This window comes from Gopherus flavomarginatus, chromosome 3 (genome assembly GCF_025201925.1).
Source record: "Gopherus flavomarginatus isolate rGopFla2 chromosome 3, rGopFla2.mat.asm, whole genome shotgun sequence".
NCBI classification, from domain to species: Eukaryota; Metazoa; Chordata; order Testudines; family Testudinidae; genus Gopherus; species Gopherus flavomarginatus.
In genome coordinates, this window is record NC_066619.1 from 157,703,125 (window position 1) to 157,730,699 (window position 27,575).

The 27,575-nt window shown below is 40.3% G+C and overlaps 1 protein-coding gene across 2 annotated transcripts in view; it reads left to right on the top strand.

Moving 5' to 3' along the window:
* The window catches only part of CFAP299 (cilia and flagella associated protein 299), a 443,463-nt gene that overhangs the window by 397,123 nt on the left and 18,765 nt on the right, over positions 1 to 27,575 (top strand). For both annotated transcript variants that reach the window (XM_050945232.1, XM_050945233.1), the window contains exon 4: positions 3,508 to 3,650. In XM_050945232.1, the coding sequence (XP_050801189.1) occupies positions 3,508 to 3,650 (143 nt within the window). The remainder of the gene's footprint in view (positions 1 to 3,507; positions 3,651 to 27,575) is intronic.

Sequence of the window (27,575 nt, forward strand, 5' to 3'; positions counted from 1 at the left end):
TATTCTACTGTTGGATCTAGCATTATAGTTCCTTTAGTTTTAAAATTTTGTCTAATTATTAAAATAGTTTTTTCTCTCATCTGAGATCTTTCTACATCAAGATGTTTAGTGATCTTAAATATTGCATGCCTTTTAAAAATTTTGAAATCATTTTTTAGTATAAATTAACTAACATTTCAAACAAAAAGTGAACAACTGAAACTGAATGGATGCGGTCTCACAAACAGTTTTAGTTTTGGTGAATTGACACTTTCAGATGCAAAAAGGTTGTGTTGGAAAATACCCAACCAGCTCTATTCAGAAGGCAAGTGATTACTGGTAAATGAATACGTTTCTTCTACTATCAATATGATACGTTAAAATTTATAATCGAGGAAGTTGTAGTGAAAAGTAAAGAGAACTTTAGGAAGGAAGTTTTAAATTACACATTTGCTGTGTTTTTTTTTAAATTAACATGAAAGTTTTATTCGCAGTTGATCATTTCAGTTAATAAAAATGACATACAAACTTATAAAAGTCCTTCTCTGAGGCAGAAAGGTGTGGCAAAATTAAAAAGTGACAGAACATCTTAAGAAAATTCAAGCACATTCATAGTTTTATGAATGAAAGCTTTATAGGTGGTTAGAAATGAATCACAAGAAGAAAAATGAAAAACAATGCTGACAGATAAGATAGGATCAAAAGCTTTTCGTTTTCAGTGGGAATTCTTTGTACCTTTATCACAGGAAATTTCTGTTTTAAATATTTTTGATTGTGTGTTTGAAGTTCAAAAGAAGTTTTGAGGACATTAATAGGGATAGTTATTGACTTTACTGTAGATCTGTATTGATTTATTGTTGATTATATGTGAACACCTATTTAAGGAAATTAATATGATAATCAGAAGATAGTTGAAAGATGTCCTTTATGTTTTATATTACAGACAGTATATGCATTTTGCCAACTTTTTTCTTTTATTATTGGACTATCCCATGTAATTCAAGTTATTTAAACTGTAACTTCTGAATTTTTAAAGAGATGACGAATCAATTGTTCAGATATTTATGACAAGCTTCTAGTCTTTTATCTAATCACAGCTGCAGTGTACTATAGTTGCACATATTGCCAATTAAAAAGAAACGTCTTTTTCTGATTTATCATAAAATTCAGCTCAATTATGCGTCTCACAAGATTGAGTGTGCTGGGGATGGGAGAAGTCAGCATTATGCTGAAGTAGCTGGAGGTATCCTGCTATTGAAAGGTTCTTCTGGATCTACCAATTAGAGATGCTTATGGTACAAAAGATGCAAAGTGCATTAACACAATGTTTTATGGAAACTAATTGTGAATGTGGTAGAAAAGGAGAAGCGTTATAAGAATAACCCAATGGTTTGCCAGAGACTCCATTACGTTAGAGCAGTTTAGTGATGTTAAAATAAAGAATCTTTGTTATAAGAGTTCGAAATTATAAGGTTGCCATGTTTCACAGATGTATGAAAAAAACCCACTCAGATCTCAGTTGGATAAAAAAACAGACTTATGGTCTAATCGATACTCTGCTATCTGATAATCTTTAGGGATCAGGAGGCAAGAACAATCAATCATCCAAGCTATAGAAGTCCAGGTCCACTCCTGTCCTGCCAATTCTTCTTTTGCATTATGGAAGTGTTGAGAAAGAATTGCCTTGGTCCTCCTGCCCTACTAAACCTTCCTCTACTTTCCCCCACTCCTTTTGCAAGGAAGAAAAACCAAGGGAAGCTAGTCTATCATACTTGTCTCAGGGCCCTGACACTGGCATCCCAATGAGTAATCCCTCTAAGCCATTAGGAGTGGATTCTCTTGAAGGCCCAGAATTGACACCAGATATATAGGTCTATTCACTGGCCCATTGCCACACTGACTTCACTATTGGAATGTGTAGGATTGAAAACTGAATTGGTGGACTTACCATATAGGGGCCTAAAGCTCTTTAGGGAGGATCAAGACAAAGTGGTTAGGAACATTCTGAATCCCAGAAAGATCCTTTTTTCTCAGTCCATGTGACTTGCCCTCTCTGCTGGTGGTCTCCTCCTCCACCCTATCCTGCAAATCCTACTGGAGGGGTTTCTGTCAATCATCCTTTCATAGACAGTCTTTTCATTTTCAGATGCTCTGTGGTTCCTTCTATTCTTCCCAAAAGAGATTTCCCTGCAGGTTTCCTTTTCTGTTCTATCTGATTCCTGCCTAACCAAGTAACCTTTCTGGTTCCTCACTGACACAGCTTCCCCCATTCATTCCATTGGGATGAAAACGATAACTCACAAGAAGAAAAATGAAAACCAATGCTGAGAAGTAAAAAGGGTTCAGAAACCTTTGATTGGGAGGGGGAAGGCTTTAATGTGCCCCTCCTAATTAGACTTGTTCTCTTTGGTGGAATCAGAGTTCAGCTGCTCAGAGCTCCTAGTTGCATTCTAGGTAAGTTCTTCTCTGAAGATTACTGGTTGGTATAATAACTAAGCATAATGGTTACTGAGTAGAACAGGAGGAAAGTACAGTAAGTAATGTATGACTTGTAAATTTGAATTTCTCAGGGCTGCCACTTGGACTATTACACAGATTTTCTTTAACAGTAACATTTTTTTGTTCTGGTAGTCACTAATAGGCCAAGGGTTATGGTGGCAGGGGTGGACTGGAGCTTATCTTGGGTGGCTGACAGTTTTTGCCTCCTACTTCCTGATAATTGGAGCCATAACATTGAGTCTAATGGTAGAATAGAAGAAGAGAGGGCTGTGACAGACAGGATTACCTATAAGTAACCTTTCTGTGTGTATTTAACTTGGCTATGGATGTTGAGTTGAATATATGTTGCCTTTTAATGTACAGAGATGTCCCAAACCAAACCATAGATCCAACACACACATGCTACTTAAAATTTCAGATGCTATTCTGGATCCAAACTTTTCTTCTGGACCTTATCTGGGTACTGAGTGAGATCAGAATCCTAGATCTGAACACCGCAAACTATAGAGAAGTTTGGATCTGGATGCGCTCTAGTCCGTCTCTATTTCAATATAAGTTGTCACTCTGTTTTAGCGATTGGCCTGCTGTATTCTCTTTAATTAATTTTATTTAATTCTGGAAGGTGCTCTTTGGAGTTATGTATTATGCATTATACAATATGGTGCAGAGTTTCAAAAGGACTCTTCTCTCATTTAGACATCAAAATACCTGGCCAGATTTTCAAAAGAGCTCAGCACATTTGAGTGCTTTTGAAAATCTGGTCATAAGTCTCTGATGTGGAGATGCTGAATGCTGAGTACTTTTACAAATCTGGTCTGTATTTAGTTGCCTAAATGGAAGCTGAGCTCTTTGGAAAATCTAGCCCCAACTGTGGGTGCTGAGCACTTTACAATCCAGCCCTGCGCTCCTTCGAAAGTCAGGCCAAAATAAAAGGGAACAAATTGTAAAAGTCAGTGGTGCAGATGAAAATGCATTTTAGAAATGTATTTTTTGTATTTCTTATTTGTGGAGTTCTTTGTTTTTTTCCAGTCCATAATCTTCATTCGTGACCGAAATTCTCGTGGGCAGGAGGTGTCCGCCTACATTGACTATGCACACAGGCTGAAGGTGGATGAATTTGAAATCTATTTTAATGGAAAGAAAAAGCTTTTTCCAAGACGCACTGATCTGAGGTATTTTTCTGCATTTTCTTTTCACCTATTTGCATTTCTGAAATGTACATGTAGTTGAATATTGTTAAATCAGAAAATAACTTTTATAAGTGTTTTTAACTGAAAAATAAACATCATGGGTCAAACTTGTCCTCAGTTATACACAAATAGATCTAGGGAGTGACCTTAATGTTTGGAATGGAGTTACTCTGATTTTATTCTTGTTTCTGCCAAGAGCAGAATTTTGCATGAATAATGCAAACTGAACATTGAAAAAAACCCAAGAGCTGATGGAATTTTCTGTGCATAACTACTCACTTAGGGTGGTATTTTCAAAAGCACTCAGTATTAATCTAACTTTAGTCCCCTAGACTAACCAAGGGTATTGTGGAGCTGCTACACTTGCTTTGGGTTGTATGACTGGCCCTTTCAGCTTTCACTTCCTGAGAAGTCTATAAATAGTGTTTGTATATAAAGCTACATGTGCAAACTCATAGGAAGCTGATATGCCAGAAAACTTTGTACCTAGCATAATAAGTCAATGTCACATGGTCCCTGCCCTCACCAGCTCTCATTGGCCTGAGTGGCTGTCCTCAGCAGCATGGTTCACATTGAAAACTTGTCTCATAGGTAAGTCTTTCGGTGGCCAATATGAATCCGGTCACTAGTATCAAAGATTGTTAATAACTTTTTTGTTTAAAAACCTATTTTCTTCAAAACTACTGTATGCCCAAATACTAATAAATACACAACTATGTGTGAGTCAGGGAGTTTGAAAATGTTTCCATTTGTAAATGAGAGTGGGCCAAAGAAATGGTGGACATGGTGTCATTGTGGGTGTTTGTATAATGCCATGCACAAGGGGCATGTGATGATGTCTACCACAATGGAGCCATGATCTTCTTTGCCCCAACAATAATAATAAATAAATATTAGTGTTGACAGTTTGGGGAAGAAATGGTAGAAATTTCACAATGGGCCAAATTTTGTGACGTTATCATGAGAATCTTATTTTTGAGCTATGAAAACTTCATTTCATTTTGTGAAAAATTAGGATTTGTGAATGACTAACTGGTGGTAGTTATTGGATCTGTGTAGGTAAGTGTAGTTATCTGTGGGTTTCTTGTATATAGTTGGATGCTGGGTTCCATTATTGAAACTGATTGTAGTGTCAAGGAAATTGATGCTGATCTAGAGAGAGTTTTTGGATGGGTGGTTGTCATTGAAGTTGTGGTAGAAATTGATGACAGAGTTTAAATAGTCTGTCCTGAGGATCAAAATATCAGCAGTATTGGTTCTGTGGTGCATTTTTCCATAAATTCTTTCTTAACATGGGCCATGAAGAGGTTGGCATACTGGGGAGACATCCTAGCATCTGTGGCTGTTTCCATGGTTTGGACAAAATGTTTGTTGTTTAAATGTAAATTTGTTATGGGTCAGGGTGAAATGGATGAGTCGGATGATGTGTAACCATAATGTTATATAAGATTATCGCCTCCTAAAATGAACAGACATTGAACACAAGATGTACTACCCATCAGTGAGGAAGCTTCTGCAGTTCTGCCATCTTCAGTGGGCTCATTTCCCCCCCCTTTTTTAATGCAAACAGCACTCTGAAAACAATATAAGCGCCTATACTGTGATGATCTGCAAATGATGATATATTAAAAATAGGCAGTGTCAGTAAATTTTCCTTCTATTAATTTACTTGGCACTAGATGTCAGTACTGAGGCATTCAAATAGAAGTGCAGTTCTCCTGCATTACATGAGATGGTGATCGAAGTGCCCATTTTTACCTGCTTACACCGTGAGAATGTGTGTATCTGTTTCTAAATACTGCTGTAAAATATAATGGGCAGTACATTGTCTACACTGTATATTGAGATTTATTAATTGATTGATATATAACTTTCTTAAATCATCCCTGTGGTGGGCATTCATTCCTGCATCCAACACTTCTGTTTAGTCCTGTTTCTTTTGTACTGCAGTGCACAGTGTCTTATTTAGCACTTTAATCCCTTGCTCTCATTTCATGCCATGGACTAGAGCAGCTGAAGGACTGGACAGGAAGAAATGACTTCAATTGCATTAAGGGAGATTTGGGTTAGATGTTGGGAGGAACTTCTTTACTGTGAGGGTAGTTGGGCACTGCAGCAGGTTGCCTGGAGAGGTTGTGAAGTCTCTGTCTCTGAAGGTTTTTGAGAACAGTTTAGACAGGCACTTGTCAGGGATAGTCTGGGTGATGCTTGATCCTGCCTCAGTGCAGGGTGTTGGCTTGGATGGCCTAGAAGGGCCCCTTCCAGTTCTCCATTTCTTTGATTCTATAAGGCAGTTCATGAACTAGATTACCATAGTGTCCTGCAGTACAACGTGTTGATGTCTACAATGTAATTTCTTCCTCTTTAACTCTGGTTTCAACTGTGCATGCTATGTCATTATTAGAGATAAAGCCACACAAAACTCCATATCTGAGCCATCCACCTGAACTTGGGAGAAACTCAGCATCAGTGCATGTTAACCCCAATATGATAACTTATTTAATCAGATTTGCTGTGACGTTTTTGCCACATTACTTATCAGGCCCAAGAAGAAACCTCTCATTCCGGGATATGTAGCATGGTGCCATTTATCATGTAACTAATGGGCCTTTGTATATGTCATGCAGCACTTCTTATCTTAAGTATGCATGCTTGGATTGATATGATTTCCAGTGGCTATGTCTCCTTTTGCGAGGGTCTGTTAGAAAGTTGCTGTCCACTTTGAGTGCATGGAAGAAAAACTTGATTCCCTCCGGCCAGTGTTTGAGCAGTGTGCAAGATTCAAATCATGTAAACTAGTGAATTCATTTGAATCAGCCATCCTCAGTGAACTATCCTAGATATAAATTAGCAAGAACAATATTCCCCTTAAGAAATGTGAACAAAGGAGATCTCAAAGTACCCAAACCTATACGCTCACACATGGAGAGACACCATACCTGATTCACAGGGCACACTGAAGTCAGGGCATGTTAGCATTGACACAGTGAGGCTCTGATGCATTCCCTATACACAGGTTCTTACCATACCAGTCATGTGAGAGAGATCCATCCAAAAAATAGCTTCTCCCAAAGAAAACTGGAGGCACTTAGTGAGCAGGCTGAGGACTCTGGGTATATCGTTTGTGTCCCAGGCATTTCACTTAGGGGAAGCCAGAGCCCACAAGCCAAAGGCAGCTAGTGGGCAAGCGAGGGGATCTGGGGATGTTGCTGCTGGGCCATTATTTTGATCTGGAGAATCTGAAGACTGGTTCTTACATTTAAACTCAAAAGAGAAACATGGAATTTAACTGAAGAAGCAACTTTTCATTAGGAAAGCCAGCATATCTGAAGCAATATGTGGCAGTATTGGAGCAGACAGGGCCCTGAGCAGACTACACATGAATCAAAGTAGCTGAAAGAGGAAAAGAACTAGGGAGGGGGAAAATCTGGTCCTGTAGCCACTAAAATGCACCAGCACCCCGCCACCATGTAGTAGAAAAAAAACCCACAACCATTTCCATACATCTCGTATATTCCTTCATCAGCAAAAATATTCCATTTTAATACGGACTAGAAATGCTTTGAATCAGCAGGGCAGTGGGTTTTAAATACCCAGTCCTACTAACTTCACACATGCAGACACTCATTCGGCCAATTCATCTTCTCTATGATCCAACTCATTTACACTAAATTACACTTGGGAAGAATTTAGCCCATAGACTTCAATGGGAGTTTTATGTCAGGATCAAGAACTATTTCTAATTATACAATTAATACTAGGTACAGATATCTGAGTATGTGTAAACTATAATTATATAGTCTACATGCCAGAACATCTCTAGTCATATATATTATATACAATATTACAAACAGAAGCTGGGCATTTTGCAAATCTAGCTCATTGGAGCATTTTGAAGCTGGGGAGTGCAATATTTTGTGGTATTTCCAAGCTGAAGATGATGAAAGGGCTTAGAACAAAAGGTGCAGTTTGGTTATAGTTATGTATGAACAAAGTATGATGTTTTCCAGTGATGGCAATTTTTTGTCATTGAAATCAGAGCTTCAAGTGCTCAGCACTTCTGAAAACCAGACTGCTTTCTTAGGTGCTAACATGGATTTAGGTGCCTAATTTTAAGAACCCAAGTTTCAAAAATTGGGCCTAATTAATACTCATGGTACTCTTGTGACATGATCACCTCATTTTATAAAGTTTTGCATGAACATCTTGGCCTTGAATTTCATAAAGTCACAGCCTGTGGTCCACTTGCATTGTTTGCCCACTTAACATATACAGTTTCCACAACCATGCACACACACACAGCTATTTGCACATAACAAATAGGTAACAAAAGTGAATTCACAAAGGTGTGTAAACTTCAGCATTTTGAAAATCTGGCCTTCTGTTGGTGGAGGGTAGGTGTAATGTGTAAATAAAATATATTTATCACAGAGCAGTCTATCAACAAATCAAAGCTGTATTATGTAGAAGTTTAATGTTTGTCAATAAGGTAAATCTTAAACTGTTTCTCTTTGGCGCTTAGTATCATTTTCACATCCTGTGGCCCTTCTGGCATTGGTTGTCTAGAACAACTCCTTAGCAGCAAGACCTTGGGATTTTTGCATACCTTTAAACAATTCTGGTGTCTATGGTTAAGAATGTGGCATTTCAATATCCTGTGCCCACCCTTTCCACTTCCTTTCTTCACCACTTTTGGTGGTAAATAGAACTTTTTATACTTAACAAAAATTGTATTTCTATTTACTCTGGGTAAGAATTAAAGTGACCAGCAGTCTTACTTATAGAAGAGCATTGGGCAGAAGCAAAGGTGGCCTCTAATTGTGGTTTAAGCCTGAAAAAGTTTAAATGCAGAGTGAGTCTGGTTCACTGAACCTCAGCTATGTGTCCCAGAATATTTTCATTGTTTATGATGTGCTGAGCACATAATAGAAACATAATCAATTCTGGAAATATATTTTGAAAAAGAAGAATAAAACTCCAGCTATTGCACAGATGAGCTGATCCAGGGGTGTGCACATCAGGATCCCGCCAAAGTTAGAATTTGAAGTTTGGATTGTTTTTGTTTTGTTTGGAAATCTCTTCTTGCAAGGCTTCCACCATTTCACCACCCTCCTCATAATACAGTGTGTAAGAAGTATTTCCTTCAGCCATTTTAAGTATGTCGCTCTTCAGTTTCATTGGATGCCTTCTTTGTCTTGTATTTTCCAGGCCATTCAATAAGCTGTAACAGCCATAATTTCTTCTCCACCCCACCAGTTTTCTGGATATCATAGATTTTAAGGTCAGAAAGGACCATGAAGATCAACTAGTTTAGCCTCAGGCATAACACAAGCCATAGAATTTCACCCAGTAGTTCTTGGATGTAGCCCAACAACTTGTGATTGAATTAGAATATGTCTTTTAGAAAGGCATCCAGTCTTGATTGAAAGACTCTAGCTAATGGAGAGGTTCCTACATCTCTTGGCAATCTGTTCCAATAGTTAATTCCCTTCTCCATAAAAAACTTCCAGTTTCCTATTTCCAGTCTGAACATAAACTTCCAACCATTTGGTCTTGTCCTGCCTTTGCCTGTTAAATTAAAGAGAACTCCATCTTTTCCCATGTAGGTACTTACAGACTGTGATCAAGCCCACCTTGTATCCTAGTTTTGATAATCTAAATAGATTTAGGCTCCTTTCATTTATCAGATAGAACCTTTGTCTATTCTTTGTTTATCTCTCATCTTGACAGCCTCCTCCCTTTGGCTTCTTCACTTCCCACGTCATTCTTTTTAAATATATCCAAAATGTTATTGGTAAATACATCATCTTGAGTTCATGAGCACAGAAGACTGGATTAGATGACATCTCAAGATCCCTTCCAGTACTGCGACTCTATGATCTTCAGCTGTAACTAGGACCATGATGCTCCCTTTCTGAATCTCTGCAATGGCTTCTTCTTGTCTTTAATGTCAAATTCATCTTCATTTCTGCACAATTCTTCTCCACTAATGGATGCATCCAGGTTTAGAGGTACCAGAATGTTCTGGTGGTAGTAATACCTCCCATTTCTAAAGATAACAAGTGACAGATTAGTTGGGTATCGCACTCAAGAATGGTTGCTCCAAAAATTTGGCGTATCTATTCACGTGACTTCAAAATGCAGGTCTGCCTTATGAAGGAATTAACATATCTGGGGAAACAGTTTGGATTAAAGATTGACACTTCCCCCACTTGTGATTGATATTTACTCTTGGTAAGTTGGAGAACTGACGCAGATGTTTGAAGTTGGAGGAGGAATTAGTATTGCAGCAAAACTGTTAAAAGATTATTCCTCAAATATGGAAATTAGTACTCCCTGTTGACCCAAAGTTTCCCCTTTTGATGCAACACATTTTTTCGTTAGCTGTGTGAGGCTGTCAGAAGACATTAAACCCAGGTGTTTAGATGCCCTCCACATCAAACTCTCTGTTACAGCACAGAATGAAAGGTTTGGACAATTAAAGTTTTAATGTGACTGTGCAGGAGCAGAGAGACTGCAGCCACGCACAGCCGGGGTTAAAGAACGCCTGTGGGTTCAGCTAGCTCTGCCCCGTTATACTTGCAGCCAATGCCAGGCCTGGAGGGGAGAGAAAAGAAGGGAGACTGGCTCAGTCAGGGTCTGACTGGTGAAGAGGCAGGAGCTCTCTGGATGGCTGCCTGAAGGCACAGACCTGCAACCCGCCTGCCAAAGCAGAGACTGGAGGCAAGTAAGTTTTCCCCGGCAAAGGAGAACCTACAGAGGAAGCCCCAACTGCGGGGCAACTGGACTAGCGGGGGCCATGCCCCAAACTAGAAGGATTTGCATAGGGAGCAGACCAGGAAAACAGGCCCTGAATCATCCCTCCAGGCTGGGAGAAAGATCCATGTCCCCTGTTTAGGGGTTGAGCAACACCGGGCCCTGGGCCAGGACTTGCGGGAGCAGGAGGGGTCAGGTTCCCCTAACCATTGATCTAGCCACTGAAGGCCAATGAGGGCCCTATCACAGTGAAGTTGATACTTTAAATACCAGAGGGCCCTATATTAGATCTATATGGTTCCTTGGACTTGCTTTGACATTTTACTGTGTTACTTTATTGAGGGAATATTATTTATTCCTCATTTGGTTCTAGTTTATGAAACTGAAAGGCAGTTAGTTAGTACTTAAGGAACTGACCTGAAATAAGGACCTAGAATCAGGATTGTAATGGAGTCCATTCCCTCTCAGCTAATTCATATGATCTGATGAAAAACAAGTGTAATACAATTTGTTCACACAGAATATAGAATGCTCACTCTACATTGGAACTCTGCCAAAAATTCTGGTGAAAGAAAACGAGGACAACAAATGATATGAAGGAAATCTTCTATTAACCTATCAAAGATAGTGATGTTACTGTAGCTGGAGAGAGCATTGTGGGATGATGAATAGTAAATCAAACTAATTCTGGGTTGACTTCTGACAGATAAACCATCATTTAACCATTTCTTCTGCTTCCATCTGTAAATGAGGTTTAGCTATGTGTTGTCAGATAGTGCTAGACTGTTTAAACTCTATCTGAACTCCTACCTTAATTTTGCAATATTATTCAGTGTCATGACAGAAAGTCACATTTTTAGGTGCAATATACCCTAATTCCATCATGGTTGCACTCTTTTCATTTGTATCTCCTTGCAATTCTCTAAATGGGACCAGGCAATGTAACCGTATCATATCAGGTCAGATGCATCAATACGAGTTGCCCGTCAGATTTAAAATAAAGTAATTTACTGTAGAACATTGGTCCAAGATTTTTCTCTGCTCTGTAAAAGCAGCAGAGTCCTGTGGCACCTTAGACTAACAGACGTATTGGAGCATGAGCTTTCGTGGGTGAATACCTGCTTCGTCGGATGCATGTAGTGGAAATTTCCAGAGGCAGGTATAAATATGCACGCAAGAGTCAGGCTAGAGATAACGAGGTTAGTTCAATCAGGGAGGATGAGGCCCTCTTCTAGCAGTCGAGGTGTGAACACTAGGGGAGGAGAAACTGCTGCTCTGCTCTGGTAACTCCTTATAGTTACTCTCAGAAGTGTCAGCTGAAATCATTTTCTTATCTCATCTGTAATGAAACTTATCATTCTCAATGACTGTTGTTTTTGGCCCCAGCAAACCAGTAAGCACATGTGTGATTTTATGCATATGAGTTGCTGTATCAGGCCATTAATCATTATACACCTTCCCTCTGGAAATCCCCACCCAGTGGTATTAGGGATGTTGTCATTCTTGAAGCTTTAATAATTAATATATTATACATCTTCTGTAAAGTTCTTTGAAATATCCTGGTATAAGATAATATGAATCTGACCCTGCTCTCATTGCAATCCGTAGCAGCAACAACATTGATTTCAATGGGAACAGGATCTGATCCTTTTAAGTCAACATTGGCAGAAAGTAATATCAGTCAAACACTAATGCCTTTTATTGCAACTCTTCTCCTTGGCCTTTTAAAAATACATTTCAGGTGGGAATTTCAAAAGTACTCAATATTGGAACTTGAAGTCTATGGTAAAACTTTCATGGACTTTAATGAGAGCAGAGTTAGGCCAAAGTTGAGCACTTTGGAAAATCTTGCTTTTAAAATATACTTTGTTATCCATTTTGCTCTTATGGGCATCACACTGGCATTTTCTAAAATAGAACTAATGAACTGAAAACCTGTTCTAACTGCTTTGAAAGCAGAACATTTTTGCTATATATTTACATGTTTCATTTTTAATTTTTGGGAGATGCATCTGGGATATTTCCTTGTGTTTTTGAATGTAACCCATAATTATTTATGAATAGAACACAATAATTACTGTGTATGCAACTGTTTCAATATCCTACTTGTGTACAGAAATTATTTCCAACCCGCAATATTACAAGTGGTTGCCTTGCTTGCTGTGCAATAAAAAGGTAAATTTAAAAATAAAATAGAAATTGAACAAGCAACAAGTTGTACATAGGAGCTTAGACTTTGTACCAGGTCCTTATCCTTCTTTTGCCCATATGAATATGATGACCATTGTTGCCTCGTCATAAAATGTCCTTCGTGGTGATGCAATGGCACTTCCAGAAGCAGCACACCTTCTGTTACTAACAGGAATCACTGAATCACATAATCTGCCTTGCCACCCCCTGAATGTGTGCAAGTGAGGGCAGAATTTAGCCATAATCTCTGAAAAGGTCTTTCAGTATAGTTTGGGAACTGAGATCAGGCTGATTGAACAGCATTACTGCAAATATACAGCTAGTGATCCAGAGTCCCAGTTTCCTTACAAAAAGCTGATGAGACTGTTTGTTATCTCATCAGAGTAAATGCCATCTATGCAGCTGATCAAGCAGATATTCTCCTCTGAAATTAAGTCTACAGAAAAGAATTTACAAGACTGGCATAACTAGAATAGCTACTTATCGGTCACATTGTCTAATAACTCGAAGCAAGTTGAGATGATAAGATCCAAAACCTCAAAGCATGGCTAGAAGAAACCTGAACTTCGTGGTAGAGAGCTATCCCGCTACAGATAACTCTGAGATCTTTTTAGCCCTATAATCAGTTATAATGTGGCTGTGATTGGAAATAGCTGCTATTTTATTTCCAGGTGTATTTTAAAGTGTAATTTTTCAGCTACAAAGCCCTGTAGATCAGTTCATGAGCCAAGGTCTGTTCCCAAGCAGAGGAGACAGGATGTATGATGGGTTGTATGAGGGGTTTTCCCTTCATAGGTTACAGCATCAGTGGGTCTGCATCTTCCCTCACTGCACATGTAGGAAGCAGAGGATGGCGTATGGGCAGAGCTGTGACTCTGTCTCTCTCAACATGCCAGCCAGCATGGAGGGGTGGAGTCAGCTGTGCCAGCTAAAGAGCTGCCTGAGCCAAATTCCCTTCTGGTGTAATTAGGGGAGCCAGGGACTGAATTCTGACAGTCTGAACAACAGTACTTTCCCTGTTCTGCTCCGGGTGGTGCAACTCTGTAGTGTGTATTATGCAGGGCTAGTGGTAACGCCGTGATCTAGCCCTATGATTTGGTCCTGGCTGCTTTAAAAGTCACTTCCCTCCTGGGATGCCACAGTGGCTGTGCTCTGCTGAGGCATGCAAGTTAATAGCCCCTGGGTTTTAACAGGCCATGTTCAGAGGTCTGAATGAGCTTGGATTTGGTGACCTTGAGGGCTAACTGAGGCTTATTTATTTTTCCCAGGCTTTTTCAGAGGAGGGTTCTGAATAGTTTTGGAAGGAATAAGAGGCATTTGTTTTCGTGGTTTAGGAAGCATTTGTGAATATTATAACTTACTGAGTTTGTTGTGTTTGTGATGATTGTACAGCACCAAGGTCCCTGGCAAAGCAATTTTTCTAAATATTTTAAATGATTTTTGCACAGACATGACCAATCCTCTTTTGGCTTTAACAAGGAAACCAATTTCATAAGTCATTCAGCTGACCACATTCATCCTTGGACTACATCCACTGTAACCTCATTCCACTGAAATCCATTCACAATCTCTCTCTCTCTCTCTCTCATTGATGTTGCTCTTGATCTAACAAAGTCATATGCATGAAGGGCCTGATTTTCGGAAGTGCTAGGTATCTGCAACTCCAGTGGAAATCAGTGAGAACTGCAGGTGCTCAGCGTCTCTGAAAATGAGGTACTAAGGACACAGACCAAATATTGAACCTTGGGTGCCCAACATTAAACTTAAACCATATTTAGGCAATGAAATAGAAATGGTCTGATTTTCAGAGGTGTTGAATTCCAATGCGTCTGTTGACTTTAGTGGTAATTGTGGATGTTCAGCCTTTATGAAAATTACACCACTTTTAGTCAGGTTCTTGCCTATGGATTTAGGTAATTAATATTAATCACCCAGGCAGGAACATTTTGGCTATTGCTGCTGCCTTGTTGTTGTTGGGTTTACCCTGAATGTACAGAACTGTATGTTACAATATAGCTCCACGTACTGCACTTGACTTCCACTCTTTGATGAAGTGCTACAGATTCTCCTGCCACATCACCCTGACATGCCCTCTGGATATGTACCCAGAAGAATACCAAAAGAGCAGTTCCTGTGCCCCCATGACTTCAGGGCTGGCCTGGCATTGAAGGACAGCTCCTTATTCACTCCCAATACTCTCCTTCATCTCACTGCACACCCAGAAAAGGGCTAGATGGAATCTGGGCCCTAGTTTTCAGGGGTTACCATACTGCTAATAATATACTGTAAAATAATTCAGAACTGTCCTGTCTCTGTGCAACTGCTCTTTCCCAGGACGGGCTTTCCAGACCTGCAGGATTGCACTGATTTCCTGTAAGGAAGATGCTCTTTTCCTGCAGGAAAGAAAGAATTTGATGAAAACTGGAATTTCTATTACTCCCCTAAAAGTAAATTTATGTTTTTTATGAGCTTTAGCATCATACTTACTATTTATAAAAACCATCTAATTCATTGATTAAGATTTGCTGATCTCTTACTTCATGTTGATGACCATTTCCAAATGATACCCAGCTGATTCTGACTACCTATGTAAGATATATGAGTGAATGGTAAAGGGTGTGGTGCTAACTAATGCCTGAAAGCAAGGAAACAAATGAAATGTGACATTCGTCTAGGGAAGTAATAAGGATCACTTGAGCACCCCATAATTTTCACAGTATGGGAACAAAATATTGTAGTTTTGATGTTTAATGTAGCTCACTACAACTGCATGCATACCTGTGGATTTAAATTAGGGAAGAATCTGGTCCCAGTGTCCAATCCTGCAAAACTAATGCAGCCAAAATGTTGATTAAAATCAGTGGGAGTTTAACCTGCGGGATGACTTCTGGGATGGGTTGGGTTCATAAACCAACGTTTTTCAACCGTGGGGCCAAGATTTACAGAAACTTGTTTACCAAATAAGTGGCCTGATTTTGAAAAGTGCTGAGCACCCAGCAACTCCCAATGAAGTCAGTGGGAGATGCTGCCTGCTCAGCACTTTTAAATCAGGCCACAGATATTTTGTGCCTAAATAAAAGCCTAACCTGAGGCTTCTCTGGCACCTAAGTAAAATGGCCTGATTTTCAAAGGTGCTGTATCACTCCAGCTCCGATTGGCTTAACTAGTGTTTGCGGGTGCTCAGCAGTTCAGAAAATCATGCCACCTTTATTTAGGTGCCCATATGTGAATTTTGGAACCATAAGCATCCAGAATTAAAAATTTCAGCCATAGTCTTAAAGCTTTGCAGAGACTAATTAAAGCCATTCTGCTCAGCTGAGATGTATCTGTTCAGAAATCTAGAAGGTAATGGTAGCTGCGATTCTGTCTATACTACAAACTTGTGCCAGCAAAAGCTAGGTTGGTCAGGGAGTAATTTGTGACTAACATAGATGTGCTGGCAGAAGACCCTAGTGTAGATGCAGTTATACCAGCAACACTGCACTTTTGCAGGTATAGCTTATTTTGCTTGGGGAGAGGGGTAATAAGCTATACCTGGGTAAACTGTATCCACACTAGCAGCACGTTGCCAATATAGTATGCTAGTATGCTTATACCAGCAAAGTGCTTCTGCTGTAGACCTGGCCGAAAAGTCACTGTTACCATGTATAGGGTTGCCATCTTTCTACTCACACAAAACTGAACACCCTTGCCCTGCCCCGCCCCTTCTCCGAGGCCCTGCCCCCTCCTACTCCATACCTCCTTCCCTCTGTCACTCGATCTCCCCACCCTCACTCATTTTCACTGGGCTGGTTCAGGGGACTGGGGTGTGGGAGAGGATGAGGGCTCCAGCTGGGAGTGCAGGCTCCAGGGTGGAGCCAGAAATGAGGAGTTCAGAGTACGGGAGGGAGCTCCAGGCTGAGGCAGTGGATTGCGATGTGAGAAGGGGTGAGGGCTCCAGTGGGGTACAGGCTCTGGTGTGGGGCTGGGAATGAGGGATTTGGCATGCAGGAGGGTGCTCCAGGCTGGAATCAAGGGGTTCAGAGGGCAGGAGGAGGATTGGGATTGGGGCAGGAGGTTGGGGTGCAGGGGGGGAGTGAAGGCTCTGACTGGGGGTGCGGGCTCTGAGATAGGGCTGGAGATGAGGGGTTTGGGGTTAGGCTCTGGTGTGGGGCCAGGGATGAGGGATTTGGCATGCAGGAGGGTGCTCCAGGCTGGGATTGAGGGGTTTGGAGGGAAGGAGGGAGATTGGGACTGGGGCGGGGTTTGGGGTGCAGGCTCCAGGTGGTGATTACCCTAAGAAGCTTCCAGAAGCAGCGGCATGTCCCCCCCCTGCCTCCTATGTGGAGGCATGGCCAGGTGTCTCTGCATGCTGTCCCGTCTGCAGGTGCCACCTCTGCAACTCCCATTCACCATGTTTCCTGGCCAATGCGGGGGCAGCACTTGGTGCCGGATAGCGTGCAGAGCCCCCTGGCTGCCTCTATGCATAGGAGCCAGAGTGGGGACATGCCGGCTGCTTTCCTGGAGCTGTGCAGCGTGGAGGCTAGCAGGGAGCCTGCCAGTCCTGCTGTGCAGCGCCACCAACTGAACAGTCAATGTCCAGGTCAGCAGTGCTGACCGGAGCAGCCAGGATCCCTTTTTGACCAAGTGTTCCAATCGAAAACCTGACACCTGGTCACCCGGTCCATATACAAGGCAACAGAATGTCTTTAATAGAGGGTAAAGGCATAAGGAGAAATTAGAGTCCATTCAAACTTAACATATTTGGCTGGATGAAGAGAGAATACCCCTGTGTGCCAACTCAGTAAATGTTTAATTTGGAGACATATACTTCCACATCTGGCTTGTGTTTAAATACTGTAAATATTACTTCTTTCACTTTTAATTTCACTTTTTTCAATGCAAATTTCAGTTTTAACAAAAAGTAAAAATCTCAGTGGAAAGACTGGCTTTTTCTCCAACACTAAACAAACTAGCTCTATACAACTGAAATAAGGAAATGGAACCTGCTAATTGTCAAAATTCCAAAAGGGGGAAATTGCAAATGTTGGAAGATTAATTGTCATCTGTATAGATGCAGCGTTATGATGATCTGAAAATGAAGAACAATAGGGAAAACATTTTACAAACAGGCCAAATGCTTGTTTTGAATTTGATTTGGATTGCAACTTCCATGGGCAATTCAGTTGAAATGATTCATGTATGTTTACTTCGGTGAAGACAGTGTTATGATGCACAGACAGATGCATGAGGAAATCAGATCTAAACATGATGATTCTCTTTCCTCTTGCTGATTCTCTGAGAATAAAGGGAAAACTTTGCAGCAATCATCTATGTACTCACTTATTCAGAGGCAGCTCTGCAGAGCAAAAGCTCAAGTAGTGTGTGTATTTGTATATATAATATAGTAATGCTTACAAGCACTGCAGCTTTCGCTCACTCTTAATATGGACCAGAAAGTATATTGGATTAATCTTGAGAATGCCTAGGCACTGGTGTTCTGTGACTGCTATTTATCAAGCTATTCTTAATCATCTCATTAAATTGTGCTTCCCTATCTATTTGCTGCTTCCACCTATTGTCTCTCATCTTATACTGTAGGAATATGGAACTGGAAGGAACCTGCTGGATCATGTATAATATATGTAATAACAATAATAATAATAGTTAATGGATTTGGTCCAATATCCCTGTTCATGCCTAAATTAATCCCTATTTAGGGAAAGGTAAGCACATGCTTAAGCATTCTCCTGAATAGAGATGCTTTCCTGAATTGAGGCCTTAATTTATTAATGTTTCTGCAAGGTTTTCAGAATGTAAATCACTACATTAGTGCCAAATGTTATGTATCACGGTTTACTAAATTAAATACAAAAGCTATAAGAGTAACAAATGTGGGAAGCAGAATTTAAGTAGCACTGGAAAATAATGTATTTTGTCAACTGAAGTCATGCATGCAACCCTCCACTATAGACAGGACAATAAGTATTTCCATCATAATATACCATCAATGAATCTGCATTGATTGACTCTGTCTGCAAAGTTTCAGTGTACATTTTGTTGGCTCATTGGGTTATAATTTACCACCAAAACAAGTGTTTGACATGCTTAGATTGACAATATATAGAGTCCATGGGTTTTGTGACTATAATGTTAATGAAAACATTGTGATTTCAGCTTCACTGTCTTATGTCATTCACAGAACAGTGTGGAGATCACCAAATAGTGTGCGACTTTTTCATATAGTGGTGTTGGAGATAATATTTTTTCTTTGCTTAGAATATGAAATAAGTGGTAACAGTATGACCTGACTTTTGGTTATACTGAATAACTAGTGTGTTCTTTAATTGGTGTCTACATACTCTAGATACTGCAATCAATTTTTTCTGTCTGATGTTGATAAGTAATTGGATTGTCTTGGCTGCTAGTGCGCTACATAAAGGAGTTCTGTTTTGGTGTCTAGATGTTGCTAAACTGGACACTTATAGAGTTCACTGGACACTTATAGAGTCTTGTCGTGAGCAAATTTTCTCCAGGATGGGATGCTGAAGCCCTCCTGGCCTGAGTAACAGATGGCCTGCACCGAGTCTAAAGGACCCAGTGACTATTTCAGAATATCTTGTTAACCTCCAGGAACAGAAATTAATACAAAACATTACTGGAAATCTTACAGTCTTATTCTCTCCACTGTTGTGTAGCTAAACCAGATGATTGGATTGTGAAATCTTTAAAACATATTGCTATCGGTTCTCTCATCTTTATTCCCAACTTCAACCTGACCTGCTTTTAGTGGGCAGCGAGATCTCAGAACTAGAAAACATAGCTTATGCCATCTGAAAGGTGCTGTTGAATGTTACGGGAGCATTTGCGCCAGAAGCATGTAATGTAAGTGTGCATGTTCTTCTTCTTATTTTAATACTAATCTTTTAATGAATCCTACTCAATTCTTGGTCTTGTGAAAGGAAGTTCCACAGGCTAATTATACCTTGTGTAATAAAGTATTTCCACTTTTAAATTAGTTGCTTTTCAACATCATTGGGTTTTCTCTTGTTCTTGCATTAGTATAATGGGTAAATAGTAGTACCGTTTATTATTTTGTGTAACTCTGCCACGTCCCCTCTTATCTGTCACTGCTCTAGACTAAGTTGTCCCAGTCAATCTCTCTTCATATGGAGGGCTTCCATGCTAATCGTTGTCATTGTCCATCTCTGGATCCCTTTGATGAAGACTAAGTGTGTATATCAACATGAACAGCTAACATTTTATGTTGGCCTAAATAACCAGTACAATCAAGTACAGCATTTTATAATAATATATTTTCGGTGTGAAATTTTGCAAGTGATATTAGTGTAAGAAATTCTTTGTCAGAAACTGATTATACTAAGGCAGTATAATTGCCCACATGTTCAGGGTCTAATTGTTCATCATATTTGGAGTTGGGAAATTTTTCCCCCAGGTCAGACTGGAAGAGATCTTGGGGGTTTTCACCTTCCTCTGCCAGCGTGGGGCACAGGTTGTTTGCTGGTTTGACTGGAACTGGTGAATTCTCTGTAACTTGAAGCCTTTAAATCAAGAGTTGAGAATTTCAGTAACTCAGCCAGAGATTATGGGCCTATTGCAGGAGTGGATGAGTGAGGTTCTCTGGCCTGCGATATGAAGGAGGTCAGATTAGATGGTCATGATGATCCCTTGTGGCCTTAATCTATGAGAATTGCTGCTGTTCTTAATTTGCTTCAAAGCTACTCTTAAAGAATACACACATTTGCCACATCTATGTTTTTGCTTTGCCACAGCATTTTCTTGACTTAAAATGTATATCTCAGCTAGGAATTAGATAGTCTAGTGCTTAAGAAGCAAGACCTGGATTCATGATTCCTGGGTTTTTTGGGTAACAGACTTCTTTGGCTAAATCACTTCATCTCTTTTGTGCCTCAGTTACTTCATCTGGAAAATGGGAATAGTAGTTTGTGTTTGTTTTTTTCAGCTGGGTTATCAATCCAGGTTAAAGTTTGTTAAAATCTTTGGATGAAACACACTATGGCTGGATTTTTCAAATACTCAAAGGGAGTTAGGCATCCAGTTTCTATTGAAAGTCAGTGGAATTTGGGTTCCTGACTCACTGAGGGCTCAGGAGAGCATTTTAAACACATGCTGAAGTCCTACTGACTTCAAAAGATGGCAACTTACTTAAAGCCAGCAGAGAAATCGCCAAGAAGGAATAATAAACTGGGCTCACTCTCTGATAAAACAACTTAGTCACCAATTACATTTTTAAAAGCTTGTAAGTTAAATAGAATGTGATGTCTAGTCACAGTGCCGCTGTTTGTCTGGTTGTTCCCTTACCTTCCCACTCCCATCCCAACATGAAAAAGAGTGTGCAAACATGTTGTTTTCCTGCTTTGCGCTTTCAGTCCAGTCCTTTCCTTGTCTTTTTGGTCTCCGAACTAATCTAAATCCTCCTCTTCCACCCTCTCACTTCAACTTGCTTATCAGGAGCTCACAAAATTGGGCCCAGGGTCTGAACTGTTCGTTGTTTTATGGAGCTGTGTAAAACTTTCTTGTTTCTCAGCTTTAAGTGAAACTAGTGATTGCATCCAATCCAGGCTCCTTCTGCTCGCCCCCTGATGCTGAGATGCATCAGGACAGTCATACTTACGCTGATCTCAGCCGGAACATGACATGATCTCATTTCAGCAGCCCAGAAACAGCTCTGCTTGGTTTCTACGCTTCCAGCAATGTCTATTCCGGAAGTTGGCGGCGGCTCAGCACAATTCTCAGCAGCTTTTCAGCTTGTCTTTTATCCTGAGTTTAATGGTCGAGTCGCAGGGAGTTCCCAAGCTTTTTCTAAGTGAGCCTAGAGGGGCTTGTTCAACACAGTTTGAATCTCTCAGCTCTTGTAAATTCTTCTGGTGCTTTTCCAGAGCCTGAAGTATGAGACCAATTTATGGAAATAATGTAATGTACTGCTGCAGTCAAGACACAGTACATCTGCACATGATGACAATTTAACTGCAGGTACTCTATGGGTCCCACAGGTTATATTTATTACGTCTTCGAAAATGACCACAAACTAGAAAGGAGCTTAGCTCTTTTCACTGATAGGGCATATTCATAGTGCGTTTTCCTTTACTTTTAGTTTTTAAGAGGAATTTTTTCCTTCCTTGATTAATATCTGGAGACTATGGATTTAGAATGACATTCCAACCTGATCTAGTAACAAGGTTTGGATATGAAACAGTGGAGAAGAGAGCCAAACTAGAGTACACACCATGCCAGAAATGCATTGTTTCAGCACTCTGTCTAGGTGATGCACCTGCACCTACACATTACCGCCGCCATGGAGAAAACGTTCCCTAAGTGCTGCTTCTCATTACATCCCTGGATCAAACTGTTCTTTGTAATTACAGTGCTATCTGGCCAGCTCCCTCCTCAGCACTAGTATACCCTGAGGTTTGCAGGATGCTGATACCAAAGCTCTCCGAGATGTTCAAAAGCTAAGATAAGCATTTGCTAATATGGATTTATGGCCTTCTGTGCAGATGCAGATCATGCATGTTGTAACCACACTGAAAATATTTCCTGAATAATAGCAGGAGGGAACCATGGGGTCTGATTTAAGGTGGGGAGGGAAAGGTAATTCTCCTGCTCTGAAAACAGGCCTTATCTAGACTATTTATTGGCATTGGTGGGGAAACAAGGAGATTTTCTCTGCAGAACATTTCAGCTTTGTGTCAACAAAGCAAAAACTGCAAGTTTTCAACCAGAAACAGAAAGTTGAAAATTTCCACAGCTAGCAAAATTTTTGGTGACAAGTTTTGGTTGGTCAACCCCCCGATATTCAGTAGAAAACCCAGCTTTGATGGAAAAATGTCGGCCACCCTTATTATTATATAAATGAGGTGCACGTTGAACCAAAAGCATGAGGTGAAGTTTAAGGCATTGGTTTTGACCTATACCTTATGGTTATGTCTACACTGCAGCTGGGAGCAAGCCTCCCAGCCCAGAAAGACCCAAAGAAGTGGGACTTGAACTAGCCTGCTAAAAATAGCAGTGTGGAGGTTGCAGCTTCGGCTGTGGCCTAGACCCACTCAACCTGCTAGGTCTGAGTGTAGGTGGGTATCCTGAGTCACCACTGGAAATGCAACATCCTCACTGCTATTTTCAGCATGCTAGCTCGAGCCCTGCTGGCATAAGTCTTACTGCCTGGGCCTGAGGCTCGCTCGAGGCTGGAATGTATATGTACCCTCAGTGGCTTGAGACCTGCCTACTTGAGAGAGGGCTTCTCTCTGCATGGGATACTGCTATAGATGTGTTCAACAGAAATGCTCAAGCTGGCATCTGATGAGTTTCTGAGAGAGATGACAAATGGCAGGGCTTTCTCAGTGGGAGGCCTTTGACTTTGGAATTCACTCCTCCCTTCACCTGGTCTGAAATAGCCTAAATCTGTTGACCTTCACCGCACACTGGGAAGCTCAGCTATTTGGATGGGCATTTAGGGAGGGCAGACTTTGTGAGGAGGGTTTGGGGTGAACTGAGACTCAGGTTTTCTGCTGAAGAACGGCATTTTATCAGATCTGCTGCTGCTTCTCCTATTGTTATTTTACTATTCTGTGTTGCATTTTTAACAGTCAGGGTGCCAAGAACCTTGGTTAGGCATCTTTTAATGTTAGATTAGAATAAATAAATATTGATTGGATTTCTTGTTCAATTCTATGCTGACTTTCCACATATACTTATATACCTATTGATACATGCCTACAAGCACACATCAAAAGATATATACTGAAAGAATTGTAACTGCATATAAAATGGATTGTTCCCTATGCCTGACTTGGAAAGACCTCTTTTTAAGAGGGATACGTTCCAGTAATAAATAAATACATGTATCAGAGAAAGAGGCAGGAGACCGTGTGCTGTAGTGCATATTTTCAGTTCAGTGCAAGTGTAAATCCCTGCACATCTGGATGGGACTATACTTATCTCTATAAATATTACATACAACACAGCAGTATTCTGCAGCATATATAGCACAATTGTCAAATTTCTAATAATCAATTCATAATAAACTACATAAAGTAGACATAGAAAAAGATGACCTCAGTTATATAAACAAAAATGTGGAAAAACCCAGCTGAAAATATTGAGAAAGAAACCAATTTAACCATTTCTAAACTTTTTTTAATTATTCAGGATTGCTAGATTGCCAGAACTCAATTAACCCTGCTATGAGTTTAATTTTTCTGCTCCTAAATTGGTATAGAGTTCATATCATAATTCCAAGTTCTTCTTTTGGGAGTAATTTATCTTCATTTTCCATATATATCTTTTTCCCTCACTTCCACATCAATGATACCGGATGAGATGGAGAAGGGGAGGCTGCAGTAGGTGGACAAAATATGTATATTAATGTGGGGAAACTTGGGTCAAGATGGACACCAATTCTACCAGTTGGAATGATGAGTGGAATAGTGGTGTGAGTGACATTGATGAAGAAGGATGCAGAAAGAGTTTGGGAGGATATATAGATATATAAAGGAAAATTAAGATCTGTATTCTGTCTTCGCAGAACGAATATTCCTTGTGTTCTTCAGGATTTCAGTTTTCATCATTTGTCCTCCCCAAACTCTTTCCTCTTCCTTCTTCATCACTATTCCACCCATCATTTTGACTGGTAGAATTGGTGTCCATTTTCTTTCACCCCCACATCAGTATCACCAATCCTTCATTTCTTTCTGTACATTTCAACAGTTTGCCCCTTGCTTTGCACCTTTACACCTAAAACACTTTCGCATGTACTGACTAGGCAGTTTTCCTTTCTCCTCCTAGTCCCACCACAGTGTCCTCCAGTCAATCCAAAATACTGTGCTTAAAAATATCTTCCTTACCCACCACTCAGAACATGTCATTACCCATTTCCCCCATGGCTTCCTTTTCCTTCTTCCATGTATTTCAGGTTTCTTCTCCTCCTCATCAAGACCTGCATATCTCCACTCATGCCTATGCTGTGGTCTCATTTCCTTCTACAGCCCTGCTTTTTTCCTTTGCTCTTCTAATGCCTCTCACCTCATCATTCGCTTTGTATTCTTCTCTTATTCCCATCTTTTTTCATGTTACTTAGTTCACCATAAATCACTTCCTCACTCTGTTCTGATAGGTGACCATCCCCTTGTCTTTCAAGTCTCTGGCTTCCACAAAGCCTACTGATGTTAATTCCTCTAGGTCATATCTGCCCATTAGTTAAAATTTGAATAATCTTTTTCTAGCCACCCAGGGTACTCTCCTTATGTATCAAGTTACCTCTCAACCTAGATTGTGAGGGACCTTTTCTTCCCCAGTTTTTTACAGCGCTGACCACACTACCAGTGCTTAAATATATTATCATAATTTACCCAAGTTATGATCAGAATAAAAATATGTATTGTAGTGGGTCTTTACAGCAGATACATGACTTTCCAGGATTTGTAACTGAAAATAAAACATCCTAGTATTACAAAGAAAAGAATTGTCTTTACCCAGTATACAGTAAAATCATGGCTCCATGGAAGTCCATGGGAGTTTTACCATGGACAGCAATGGAGCCATGATTTCATTTATGGTCTATGCAGATCTGGAAAAAAGTGTGTACTCCTCCCTAAGCTCAGTCCTACTCCCACTGAAGGTCATCAAAGTTTTGCCTTTGACCTCAATGGGAATAGGACTGTGCCCTTTTACTAAAAGTTGTTTGGTCCTTCTCTCAGAATCAGGTATCGGGGCACTTGAGAATACATTTGCTCTCATTTGCTGATCCTGAGTTCCACTGCAGTATATTGTAGAGCTGATGCAATCTTCTTTTTAAAACAAATCCACTGAAGTGTTTCCAAAACCACGAAATGATAAGTCCGTATCAAAACTTCAGTAAACACCTCTTTCCTAACCTTTTAAAATCACCCCATTCCAGTTTCACTACTGCAACCGAAGTTCTTATGGACCAGATCCAGAGCCCACTGAACTCAATTGTAAGATTGCCATTGATTTCATTGGACTTTATATGTCATCTGTTTCTCCTAAACATTGTATCTACATCTTCTTTTATAAAACGGGATTAAAATAAAGTTTTTCTGATTTAATGCTACATTTTGGACAGTCATAAGAACATAAGAATGACCATACTGGGTCAGACCAAAGGTCCATCTATCCCAGTATCCTGTCTTCCGGCAGTGGCCAATGCCAGGTGCCCCAGAGAGAATGAACAGAACAGGTAATCATCAAGTGATCCATTCCCAGCTTCTGGCAAACAGAGACTAAGGACACCATCCCAAGACTAGAGACACCATCCCAATCTCCCAGTCTCAGATCCTAGGCCTGATTCTTTTTTCACTTACACCAATGTCAATTAGAAGTAACTCCACTGGAGTTGATAGATTTTGACTTGTGTAAAACAAGGGCAAGTTAGAAGACAATCAGGCCCGTTATCACTAAGTTCTTTTTCAAAGGCAGGTACGCATTCCCACTTGTGGGAATAGTGCCCCTTCGTGTTAAGCTAGCATAACCTCTGTCAAAGCCATGTTCCTTGGAGTGGGTCCCAATCTGAGATATCATCCAATCACCTCAGTTCCTTGACCGCTACTGCAACCCTAGGGAACCTGAACAGCATTGTACTGCCTTCCAGACCTGGGCTAGTGCCTTCAGTTTAGGTAGTTGTAGTTCTTTTAGTTAGTTACTTACTGTCTTGGCTAGTAATCGGTGCATTGCTTTTGATTAAATAGGAATTGGCATTAAGCTTCACCCAAAACATGCAGGAATCAACCCTTTTGAGCTGGAACAATAATCATAAATGTCAAAAAGATATGTGAAAAACTACTGCTGCAGACTTCCCAGCCTACCTCCAGAACTAGGTAGCTATGATGTTCTGTCAATATTCTAAAAATGGGCTCCAGAGCAGATAATAAGCCTGTTCCTTAAAAAACTACAAGTGACATAATGTTAATCATTGCAGATTAAGTGTAGTTCTTCTGTGTGTTTGACTTGTCAAATCTCATACAGATACAAAATGTTCTTTGTCATATGTTTATCTAAATCTTTTTCTCTTGGAATGTTACATAAGAATACAGAAGCTGTAATTTTTTTATCTGTTTATCCTCATGTTGGATATTCACTCCCAATCCTTGCAAGGACATGTATATTCGTTGTTTGCTCTCTCTGATCCAAACACCCTAGGGTATTTTTGCAGCTAATATGAGTAATTATTACTCTGGCCAACTCATTCCCTACGTGAATCTCTTTACCGCTTTCCTGTCTCTTATCGCATCAGATTTGAGATCCTTGTCCTCGCTTACAAGACCCTGCAAACTCGTGCAAACATCTTTGCTCATTTCCTCATGCACCCTTCCTTCTCCTTTCACACCTTCCAGACCTTGTGCCCTGCTCCTGCTTTCATCTCCCTTTCATCCTTTGCTTTCTTTCATGCAGCCCCCTACGGCTTGAACACTCTCTTTGGCCCTGATTCAATAAGGTCCCAAAGCAAGTTTAAGCACACTGAGTAGTCCCATTGTATACAACGTGCTTAAAATTCTTTGCTGAATCAGCACCTCTGGCTTTATTTACCAAGCGCCCTCTCCTCCCTCAAGCCCTTCTTAAAACCTTCTTCCCTTCCTCTCGTCAGTGATCTCCACCATCTTCCAACACCTGTGTCTTCGACCGTCTCTGTACACCTGGTCTTATTTAAATGGTAAGCTTTGTTTGTAAAGTGCTGTGTAAAGTAAAGTGCTATGGATGGACGATAATAATAATTAGGAGCTCTTTTGCTGTGACTTTTACGATTCTGTAAAAACAGTGGAGGTTTTCCTCTATGTAAAGTTGCCTGATAAAAATGAAGGAAAGCTTCCTGCACTACTTTTTCTTTGAAAACCCACATTTGTCCAACTATCTTCATAAAGTTCCATTCATTCTCCTCCTAGCTGAGCCTAGATGTGTGCATTTGCTGTCAAGTCAAAAGTGTTGCAC